Raw genomic sequence first — 12,052 nt, 5'->3', positions numbered from 1 at the left:
TTCAGACCACATGTTCTTTCTGACTGTGTTCTGAGGATGATTAGCTAGACATAAAATCTGTGATGTTCACTGTAAAAGTTTTCTGGTATGACTCAGTAGGAAGCATGAAGCAATTTAAGCCAATTAAGACAGTGTCCCTCAGTTTTTAATATACTGAAATTATAATTAGAAAAGCAACTGAAGTAGCAGCTGTTGCATCATTTTGTCAGATGTTCAGGAATATTGAGGCCACACAGCCTTTTAGTATTGTCACATTGTCATCTTTGGTTTAACAAATTAAAATGAGAAATATATGAAAACGCATATTATAGCCTAAAGGTATAAGGAAACTGCATATGAAATTGACATACAATCTTGTTATTACCTCCTGATAAATGGCATGCACTACCATAAGCCAAACATGTTCCTCTTTTCATTTGATCATCTGAGGGATGTTCATCTTTCATATTCCTCAGTAAGAGACATTTTCATGGCCAAACCCATATGCTACTAAATATAACTTGCTGAGAAGATTAGAGTGCAGAATAAATATTCCCCAATGACTTATACTTCCACTATCAAAACATACTGTATCTTCAAGTTGTTGGTCCTTTCACTCAGTCTCTGAATATGCCATTTGAAACAATTGTTCTTGGTCAAGCAATGTTTTTTTCTCGTTGAGTATTTCAGCTATTTCCTGTTTTCTGAGGGGTTTGATGGCCTTCATAATAATGGAATACTAGTTCCTATGTTGTGAGATGGCCTTCACTCCTAGTCACAGAGAGGTTCTGACACTTCACAGGAAAACATTCCACCCATGTTTTCTCTTCTAAGAGTTGGAGTATGATAAAAAAGAAAACAAATATTTAACCTTTATTTAACTAGGCAAGTCAGTTAAGATCAAATTCTTATTTACAATGACAGCCAACCCCGGACGACGCTGGGCCAATTGTGCGCCACCCTATGGGACTCCCAATCACGGCCAGATTGTGATCCAGCCTGTGTAGTCTGTAGTGACGCCTCTAGCACTGAGATGCAGTGCCTTAGACCGCTGCGCCACTCGGGAGGCCATGTTGTTTTAATGCCCTTCTTTACATCAAATCAAATCAAATGTTATTGGCCACATGCGCCGAATACAACAGGTGCAGACATTACAGTGAAATGCTTACTTACAGCCCTTAACCAACAGTGCATTTATTTTTAACAAAAAAAGTAAAAATAAAACAACAACAAAAAAAGTGTTGAGAAAAAAAGAGCAGAAGTAAAATAAAATAACAGTAGGGAGGCTATATATACAGGGGGGTACCGGTGCAGAGTCAATGTGCGGGGGAACCGGCTAGTTGAGGTAGTTGAAGTAATATGTACATGTGGGTAGAGTTAAAGTGACTATGCATAAATAGTTAGCAGAGTAGCAGCAGCGTAAAAGGATGGGGTGGGGGGACAGTGCAAATAGTCCGGGTAGCCATGATTAGCTGTTCAGGAGTCTTATGGCTTGGGGGTAGAAGCTGTTGAGAAGTCTTTTGGACCTAGACTTGGCACTCCGGTACCGCTTGCCTTGCGGTAGCAGAGAGAACAGTCTATGACTAGGGTGGCTGGAGTCTTTGACAATTTTGAGGGCCTTCCTCTGACACTGCCTGGTATAGAGGTCCTGGATGGCAGGAAGCTTGGCCCCAGTGATGTACTGGGCCGTACGCACTACCCTCTATAGTGCCTTGCGGTCGGAGGCCAAGCAGTTGCCATACCAGGCGGTGATGCAACCAGTCAGGATGCTCTCGATGATGCAGCTGTAGAATTTTTTGAGGATCTGAGGACCCATGCCAAATCTTTTCAGTCTCCTGAGGGGGAATAGGCTTTGTCGTGTCCTCTTCACGACTGTCTTGGTGTGTTTGGACCATGATAGTTCGTTGGTGATGTTGACACCAAGGAACTTGAAGCTCTCAACCTGTTCCACTACAGCCCCGTCGATGAGAATGGGGGCGTGCTCAGTCCTCTTTTTTTTCCTGTAGTCCACAATCATCTCCTTTGTCTTGGTCACGTTGAGGGAGAGGTTGTTGTCCTGGCACCACACGGCCAGGTCTCTGACCTCCTCCCTATAGGCTGTCTCATCGTTGTCTGTGATCAGGCCTACCACTGTTTTGTCGTCGGCAAACTTAATGAAGGTGTTGGAGTCGTGCCTGGCCATGCAGTCATGGGTGAACAGGGAGTACAGGAGTGAACTGAGCACGCACCCCTGAGGGGCCCCCGTGTTGAGGATCAGTGTGGCAGATGTGTTGTTACCTACCCTTACCACCTGGGGGCGGCCCGTCAGGAAGTCCAGGATCCAGTTGCAGAGGGAGGTGTTTAGTCCCAGGATCCTTAGCTTAGTGATGAGCTTAGAGGGCACTATGGTGTTGAATGCTGAGCTGTAGTCAATGAATAGCATTCTCACGTAGGTGTTCCTCTTGTCCAGGTGGGAAAGGGCAGTGTGGAGTGCAATAGAGATTGCATCATCTGTGGATCTGTTGGGGCGGTATGCAAATTGGAGTGGGTCTAGGGTTTCTGGGAGAATGCTGTTGATGTGAGCCATGACCAGCCTTTCAAAGCACTTCATGGCTACAGACGTCAGTGCTACGGGTCGGTAGTCTTTTAGGCAGGTTATCTTAGAGTCCTTGGGCACGGGGACTATGGTGGTCTGCTTGAAACATGTTGGTATTACAGACTCAGTCAGGGACATGTTGAAAATGTCAGTGAAGACACTTGCCAGTTGGTTAGCACATGCTCGGAGTACACGTCCTGGTAATCCGTCTGGCCCTGCGGCCTTGTGAATGTTGACCTGCTTAAAAGTCTTACTCACATCGGCTACAGGGAGCGTGATCACATAGTCATCCGGAACAGCTGGTGCTCTCATGCATGCTTCAGTGTTGCTTGCCTCGAAGCGAGCATAGAAGTGGTTTAGCTCGTCTGGTAGGCTTGTGTCACTGGGCAGCTCGCAGCTGTGCTTCCCTTTGTAGTCTGTAATAGTTTTCAAGCCCTGCCACATCCGACGAGCGTCAGAGCCAGTGTAGTACGATTCAATCTTAGTCCTGTATTGACTCTTTGCCTGTTTGATGGTTCGTCGGAGGGCATAGCGGGATTTCTTATAAGCGTCCGGGTTAGAGTCCCGCTCCTTGAAAGCGGCAGCTCTACCCTTTAGCTCAGTGCGGATGTTTCCTGTAATCCATGGCTTCTGGTTGGGGTATGTACGTACGGTCACTGTGGGGACGACATCATCGATGCACTTGTCTGTTCAAATACCTGCTACACTGTTACTGTAACTTTCAGTTCATCTAACTTCATATTTTTCTCCTCTAGCAGAGGGAAATCTCTCTCTAAGAATAGCCTACTATTGACAAATATTCCCAGGATGCCTATGTAAACATCAAGTAACTATGGCTTTGTGGAATCACATGTTTCATACATCAAGTTGTCCACTCTTTCCCCAAGAGATAGCCCAATGGTATAATGTATGTGCCAGAGATCTAGGCACACTAGATGCATTTATGTCGTTCTGAGGAACATCTGCAGTTGAATCAAGAACAAGACAACATAATTCATGAAATACTCAAAGCTAAGACTTATAGCATGATTACTGTCATATGTTTTTTGATAAACTGTTATCATCATTACATTTTAGTCAAGTTTCTACCTCTCATAATGCACTCAGTGCACTTTTTATTATTATTGTAGGCTAGTCACAATGAGGTGACCTAGTGGGCCTATTAAAACGATTTAATAGAAAACTTACTGACAGAGTGACAGTCTTGGCGCACATCTATATCACATTTGCCAATCCCAACTCCACTGGAGTGTTAAAACCAATTAAGTGATCAGGAAACACATCCAGAACTGTTGTTAAGGTAAATTGTAAAGTCACAGTATAAAATATAATCTCACCAGGTGCAATATCAGCCTCAGGTTGGAATGAGCAACACCAGTAGGGTTGAGGAGGGGAATAGAATATCATATTTATTGGTAAAGTCAAGTGACTCATAATTGCATTAACTCTGTACTGATCTTATTTTAGATAAGAGTACTGAATATTATGATAGGCCATCCCCAGAGCCACATCATGTATAGATTGTATATACTGTATATAGGTTATATGTCTCTGGGGACCTCCACTCTAAATACGTTTCAAACCTTTTCATCACTAAAGGAAGTTCCACAATGCCACCCTTGCAGAGACCTCTTTTTGGGGCCTATTATTCAGAAGATAGAAGTTTTCCATCACTAACATGAGAAAGCATTTAATGTACTATCAAATTGTTTTTAAAAAAACATTGGATGTGTTAGTATAAACTAAGGTCTGCAGTGTAATTGTCATCCAGTCTTTGGTAGCTAATGTTATTCATTATAGGAGAAATTCTGGTGTGTTTAATTTTGGTGGGATAATTTGGTGCATTGTGCCGGGGATATGGAAAAGGCATTTGTGGTGCAAAGCAACAGTCTAGTCTGTGCATATTAGGACTACTGATCAAAGCAAATTATAATATTATTATTATTTATTTTTTTACATTTCAATACCCCCATTCCCATATTTCAAAATAGTAAGATCCTATTCTACATTTAACCTATTCTACATTAACCTTGTCCCCAGACTAAGTGAGAGAGAGTCGGGTGGTGGATGAGCCTAATTCTACACTGACCTTTCATACATACATGTACAGTCTTTCAACCTATTATGCTGATATAAACCACCAGTGATTTAATACTCTTATTGTCATGGGCTAATTAAATAAATGGCATAAAGACTATATACCTGCTAGGAACATCAAGTCCTAATATCACTCCACATAAAAAGCTCTGATAGTGAAGATCACGTCACAAAGGAAGCTGATGGCAAAGGAGCAAACCTGAGTCCCGGACCACAGGAAGTGATGGAAATGTAATTACCTTCTAATTAATTCACATCAAAGCTCTCAGGCAATAACATATTCTTAAGCTGATGCTCCATATGGACTTTGAGCGACATTTGCTTCATCCTGAATCAGTGAACATTATCTATGTCCCAAATGGCACCTTATTCCCTATGTAGTGCACTAGTTTGACCAGCCCTTTGGGGTTATATAGGCCAAGAATAGGGTGCACTTTGGGACACAGCATATAGTACTGAAGATATCCAACATTGATCCCATGCTCACTGACTCTGCTGAACCTCTCTCTAAACTTAATCTTGCTCTGTTGTACTTTAGGTTTAGACTGATACTACTTCCTAAATCCTCTTGCTGTCACTTACTTGTCATGCCCCATAATCTGTTATAATTGAGCTGTCAAAACCATGGAACCTAGCACTCTCTCATGTCAACTACTGCAGTGCAGTACAGTATGTATTTTATCACACTTTCAAATCAAGGATTTTGTCATCTCTAATCAGAAGCTCCACTTGCACTGATTCATACATTTATACAAACAATTATGTTATATGTTTGGGTTAGGTCTATGCATACAGTTGAAAAGAAATTGACTTTCAAGATCACTACAGTTATGAATACACACAGAGTATACCAAACATTAGGAACACCTTCCTAATATTGAGTTGCACCCCCACTTTTGCCCTCAGAACATCCTCAATTCGTCAGGGCATGGACTCTACAAGGTGTCGAAAGCATTTCACAGGGATGCTGGCCCATTTTGACTCCAATGATTCCCACGGTTGTGTCAAGTGGTCTGGATGTCCCTTGGGTGGTGGATCATTCTTGATACACACGGGAAACTGTCGAGCGTGAAAAACCCAGCAGCGTTGCAGTTCTTGACACAAACCGGTGTGCCTGGCACCTACTACCATACCTCGTTCAAAGGCACTCAAATAATTTGTCTTGCCCATTCACCCTCTGAATGGCATACATACACAATCCATGATGTCTCAATTGTCTCAATACTTAAAAATCCTTCTTTAATCTGTCGTCTCCCCTTCATCTACACTGATTTGAAGTGGATTTAACAAGTGACATCAATAAGGGATCATAGCTTTCACCTGGATTCTCCTGATCAGTCTGTCATAATATGCCATTGAGTCTGTCATGGAAAGAGAACGTGTTCTTAATGTTTTGTATACTCAGTGTACAATCACACTAAACTACATGATACAATACCCCTCACAATGGAATATATTAGTAAAGTAACATGCAACATGCAGTATACACTGAGTGTACAAACCATTAAGGACACCTTACTAATATTGGCATCCCCGTTTGCCCTCAGAACAGTTTCAATTCGTCAGGGGCATGGACTCTACAAGGTGTCGAAAGTGTTCCACAGGGATGCTGGCCCATGTTGACTCCAATGCTTCCCCAAAGTTATGTCAAGTTGGCTGGATGGCCTTTGGGTGGTGGATCATTCTTGATACACACAGGAAACTGTTGAGCATGAAAAATCCAGCAGCGTTGCAGTTCTTGACACAAACCGGTGCTCCTGGCACCAACTACCATACCCTGTTCAAAGGCACTTAAATATTTTGTCTTGCCCATTCACCCTCTGAATGGCACACATACACAATCCATGTCTTAAGGCTTAAAAATCCTTCTTTAACCTGTCTCCTCCGCTTCATCTACACTGTTTGAAGTGGATTTAACAGATGACATCAATAAGGGATCATAGCTTTCACCTGGATTCACCTGGTCAGTCTATGTCATGAAAAGAGCAGGTGTCCTTAATGTTTTGTAAACTCAGTGTATAGATCCACAGTGGGAGTACCTGTGGGAGTGTGCGCATAATCTAAAACCTGCATGGTATAGAATTATGAAAACCGGAGAGGTTTATTCTCTGAAGACGTTTAACCATAGCCACAGGAAGTAGTTTGGGGGTGGTGCGATTTTTCTCTTCGACAGGGGGGGTTTGTCCACGCTGCAAACGGCTATATCGGTCCACTAAGCACCCTCAGCACCCCTACTTCCCGCGGCTCTGCATTTAACTTCACTGATCCGTAAATTGATGAGGCGAGCCAAACTGAAGAGATGGATAAAATATCTATATGGCCCAAATGAACAGAAAATTGCCTACAGTAGTACAGTACAGTCTAGTATCCATTTCATATACTTTCACAATGTGTTTGATGGGCTAAGTACAGTGAAAGGACACCAGGGGATTGAAAGCCAGTTGAGGTGCTGTGAATGTGATGGCTTACTGTTCTAAATCTGCACCACCACAATCCCCTCTGTTTCTGGAGCCTGACAGGGAGCAGTTCACTCTTGCCCTTTAAGTATTGAGCTTACTGTCTCGGATGGTTCTTTCTATAATTGAGATTGCATTTTGAAGGAATCAAGGCATAGTGACATCTTTCACTTACAACAAAAAGTAGTTTGGTGTAATGAAATAAAAAAAGGACAAGGTGAAAACGATGTGGCGCTTGTACTAGTAATAGAGACACAGAAACACCTTCTGGAGGGTTTCTGCAGTTACAATGTAAATCAATAGTGCTCAGTCACCCTAGAGACTGACACCATCAATAGAATGAATAACAATATATTTTGTGGACAAAATTACCTAAAGCCTCTGACTAACTCTAGTATCAAGGGTAGTGTATCATAGTGAGGGGGAGGGGGGTATATGGTAATCAGGTACCAGTAGTTAACTAATAGCCTTCATTTAATTTCACTACCTGGTTGAATGGAGGTCACATCATTGATGTACAAATTCTCACTGTCTGAACACAGCTCACAGTGTTATGAAGATCTGCATGGGAATAGGTCTCCACTTCACTGAGCTAATTATTAAAAGTGTAGAGGGAGAACGAGAGAAACAGGAAGAGGGGGAGAGAAACAGGAAGAGGGGGAGAGAAACATGAAGAGGGGGAGAGAAACAGGAAGAGAGAAAGAGAGAACACACACAAGGCCATCTGGGAAATAAGTCCAGTGATTTCCGATTTACATGAGCCAGGGTTTAACAAGCTGTGCATAAAGCCAAGCCTGTGTGTGTGTGGTTCTCCTCTTAATCCTACCAGTGAATGCCTGAGCAGGAAGCACAGGGGGCAGAGGAACTTGCTAATTGAGATCTCGATTCTCCAGAGGCGTCTGCCACAACTTCAAACCCTACATTTATTTATCTGATATTTTATTAGCTCAAGCAGGCCACACTTGAGGGCACACTTTAATGAGGTCTGTGTATTATGTTGTGTATGGGGCTGCAGTACATGGATTGGATGCATTTCAGAGCTTAGTTTATTCAGACACTATCAAAATCTTTAGTGGCGGGAAGGATTTCACCGGACTTCACCACTCTGTCAAATGCCTTTTCTGTTAGGAATATTTGCACAACAAAGACCTTTAGGAATTGTAATTTCACCAAAAGTTTTTGCTTGTGAAGATTCCACCAGACCTGAGACTACAGGAGTAGAACAAACGTAATATTTGAAGCTTAATATTAGTGAGTGGACTCAGACTGTGACATCAAGCGTTCTCCTGTTGCCCCCTTCAGTGGGGTTCATGTAACTGCAGCACCAGCACACTCTCCTCCTGCATCTGACTGGCATCCATTCTTTCCCCATTGTGAAACATGGTCTCAAAGCATTTCGTATTATTCTGTATGTAAATCCAAGACGCTCCAATTAGTATGACATGTTACGTATGGTATGTATTAATTAACGGATGTCCATCATCCATTTCGTATGATATGTTACGAATTTGCTAAATGTTCAATGTTACAACATTGCAAAATGTATATGTTACGAATTCTAATATGTTGTTGCTAACGTTAGCTAGCTGGCTAACGTTAGCTGGGTTAGGAGTTAGGTTAAAGGGTTAGCTAAAAGGGTTACGGGAAGGGTTAGCTAACATGCTAAGTAGTTGCAAAGTAGCTAAAAAGTAGTAAGTAGTTGAACATTTGCTAATTTGTGAAAATGCTAAAGTTGTCAGTGACGAGATTCAAACAAGCAACCTTTGGGTTGCTAAACGGTCGTATTACACGCCCACCCATCCACCCTCCAAACATAAACTCACAAAATTAAACGTGGTTCCATTTAAGACAAACTACCAAAACGAGTCTTCACAAAGTAAAATGGGATACATTCACCAACATTCATACAAAATATGACAATACACCATCGTAAACCATTACTGAGAAAAGTCATGTTGAAACTGAGAAAAGGACACACATTGGTTTGGCAAGGATCCTGTCGGCACTGCGTGGATCGGATAATATGTGAGCTGCGTGAAAAGTCCATGTATAAAGAGAGAGTTGCCTTCTTAGCCTGATCCCAGAACTGTTTGTGGCATCTTGCCAACTCCTATAATCATTGATTCAGTGTCACACTAAACAGCACAAACAGATCTGAGACCAGGCTAAGGTCTGCCCATTAGAAAGCACTCAGCTTTCATCTGCCTCCAGGTTGATGTTGTTCCCAAACTTGGCATAGAGCTGGACCTTCAGATCACCCAACACCTGCTGTATTGCTGACACCTTCCCTTCTAGGTCTTTGATCTCCTGCTGCAGTTGTTCCTGTGGCCACAAACAATGCATATTAATAGACTATAATAAGCTCTGACATGGAAATAAATCAGAATGGTTAAAATTATTTAGGTTGCATTTTTAGTAATAGGGTCAAGCATAATACCTTGATATCCTGGCCTTTGGCTTCATAATGCAACGTTAAAACTGGAATGTTAAATAACCCATGCAACGTTAAATAACCCATCTGTGTTTGCCTTAGGAACAGGCATCCCTGTTTCCGAGGTAGACCTACACTAACTTCTACACAAGTCATATAATACAGGGTTCAGACAGTGGCAGGTCAAATTCAAGGACCTTCAATGAATTCTTCATGCACTTAATTGCGAATTTCAAGGACCTCAAGTTTACATTGAATTGTTGTAATTTAGGGGGAAAACCTCCCCCCAAAAGCATGCAAAAAGTGTAAAAAACTATGCATTCCCACTTTAAGTGGCAATCAGCAGTTGCTACATCAATTTTTTTTACTTAGAAATTAATTATATGTACCCATTGACTCTTCAAGAATATAACTTATAAATGCCTCATGAGCTTAGTTCAACTGTCGTTCCCTATCAGAACCCAAACTATAAACTTGTTTTACTCCAATGTTTGTAAACAAAAATGTTTAAACAAACACTATACAACCTCAAAACATGGTTAAAACTAATTGTCATATAATAAATCAGTCCTTGCATCCATAGCTATGTCTATGAATTTGAGAGTGGTTACATTTCTCCAGCCCCATCCCTCAGCTTTTTACCGAACCAGGGGTGGGGCGACCGCTTTGTTATTATTTCTAATGCTGATTGGCGCTTTTAGGTCATTTTTTTAGGCCTTCCCAATGGCATTATGCATTGGCATTCAACATACTATTACATTCTAAAATGTCAGAATAATGTGAACATTGCCTGACTAAATCATAATAACAATACCTTTGCAGCTTCCAACATCTCTTGGGTCTCTTCCTGGGTGTGACTGATGAAGACGTCGCCAATCTGATACGGGACGAGCAGAGAGTCATCCTCAGCCATCATCAGGTCATCACTGGCATCCTGCAGATTCTGTAGAGATTTCTGAGAAGAGAAGAAAGGAGATTGATGGTTATAGTTAGGTTATATAATATAACAGTAGTGACAATATGATGTACTAGAATAAGAGGAAATAAATAAAGAATCTCATTATTCAGATTTTCCTCATCAATACATTAACCCCTCTTACCTTTTTTGCCTCTATTTCATCTTTGAATTCTGTCATTCGATTCGTGTTTCTGGCAAACGTATTGATCTTCTTCTGGTCCTCAAATGTGACATTGACATCTTCAACTGCCTGTTAAGGGGAAGACAATAGAGATTGTCCAAAATGAGCCTATATAGCTATAGACAACGCTGCTTGGCTAACTACATTGCTAAATAACTAGCTATATTTCTAAAAACAGAACAATACCACAGATTTTCTAAACCATCTTCGACAACACTATTTAGCTAACTAGCTAGCTAAACAATACCCGAATAAGGGATACGAAAAGTGGATAACAAGGGCATGTTCAGTTGCCAAACGTTCGAAAGTTGCAGATAGAAATGCCATGAATAAAGCCGATGTGATTCCTTTTTCTACATGTCAGAGGCATGTTTGATCTACATAGCCCATTTCTATCTGAACGTTCGGTCCTACTGAAGGCGCCCCAGAATGGCTAGGACTCGGAGGTCTCAGCCCAATACGGGAGGGGCTCTAGTTAGGTGTTGCCTTAGACATTAAAACCAGCTGGCAAAGCGTTCTCCAAATGGCACTAGCTATCATTAAACTAACACCATGGTAGCTACACGTTTAAGAAAGGAAATCGCGGATAGATGTTAAGTGTAGTTTGTTGATAACCAGCTTAGCTAACGTTAGTAGCTAAACTACCCTACAATTGCTACCGTTAGCTGGCTAGCTAGCTCGCTAGCTGTGATCCCAACAACGCACGAGTAAAAAAAGACAGTGAATTGATGCATTTACAAACTAAATTGTAGAACACGTGTCTTAGATCATTACTGCACGAATGACAGTGGTGTGGCGCCTGTATGGAGATCGGAGTGAATTATTCAAACAGATTTTAGCTTACAACTGTCTTCTTCATGGTGGCCGCCATCTTGCTCATGCTTTAGAAAAAGTTGACTTCTTCTTCTGTGGGTTTTATGGCGGACTACAACCCAAAAAGTTGTATTGCCGCCACCACCTGGACGGGTTGACACCAAAACAAGGTCAAAAGAAAAGCCATACATAATAGGGAAACTAACTTAGTCCACCCAAATAAAATTGTACATTGACAAAACAAAACTCCCACTTATTCCTTCTTTTAAATCTCCATATCTCCCTTCCCAGGCACTAGGGCCTGAGTTGGTGGTACGGCTTTTGACAATATTCATTTTCTACACAGTTTCGATTTGCATTTAGCAATTTTAAAGTATATTGAGTTATACTTTAAAATTACTAAATGCAAATCGAAACTGTGTAGAATATGATAATGCACCTACATTCATACAGTTCCTTGATAATAGTCACCAAAATAAAAGTTAGACAGTCAGGGAGCATCGAAAATGTTGACAAGCATATTCAGTTCATATACATATTATTCATATTTAATTCAGTGATT

General features: G+C 41.4%; 1 protein-coding gene across 1 annotated transcript; it reads right to left on the bottom strand.

The window, feature by feature from the left end:
* Positions 1–8,934: 8,934 nt before the first annotated feature.
* Positions 8,935–11,607, bottom strand: LOC121546735 (prefoldin subunit 4). Its single transcript, XM_041857971.2, has 4 exons — positions 11,522–11,607; positions 10,639–10,746; positions 10,353–10,493; positions 8,935–9,429 (listed from the first exon to the last, which is right to left on the bottom strand). The coding sequence occupies exons 1-4, from the start codon at positions 11,555–11,557 to the stop codon at positions 9,298–9,300; spliced, it is 417 nt and encodes a 138-aa protein (XP_041713905.2). The 5' UTR covers positions 11,558–11,607; the 3' UTR covers positions 8,935–9,297.
* Positions 11,608–12,052: the final 445 nt, after the last annotated feature.

The sequence above is a fragment of the Coregonus clupeaformis genome, chromosome 30 (genome assembly GCF_020615455.1).
Source record: "Coregonus clupeaformis isolate EN_2021a chromosome 30, ASM2061545v1, whole genome shotgun sequence".
Lineage (NCBI taxonomy): Eukaryota > Metazoa > Chordata > Actinopteri > Salmoniformes > Salmonidae > Coregonus > Coregonus clupeaformis.
The sequence above is the reverse complement of the archived record's forward strand: the minus strand, read 5'-3'. Positions and strand labels throughout refer to the sequence as shown.

Coding starts and splice junctions, on each gene's coding strand:
- LOC121546735 (XM_041857971.2), bottom strand. CDS start 11,557: ATGAGCAAGATGGCGGCCACCATGAAGAAGACAGTT. Junction 10,494..10,638: donor ATGAAATAGAGGCAAAAAAG/GTAAGAGGGGTT, acceptor TTCTCTTCTCAG/AAATCTCTACAGAATCTGCA. Junction 9,430..10,352: donor AGATGTTGGAAGCTGCAAAG/GTATTGTTATTA, acceptor TTGTGGCCACAG/GAACAACTGCAGCAGGAGAT.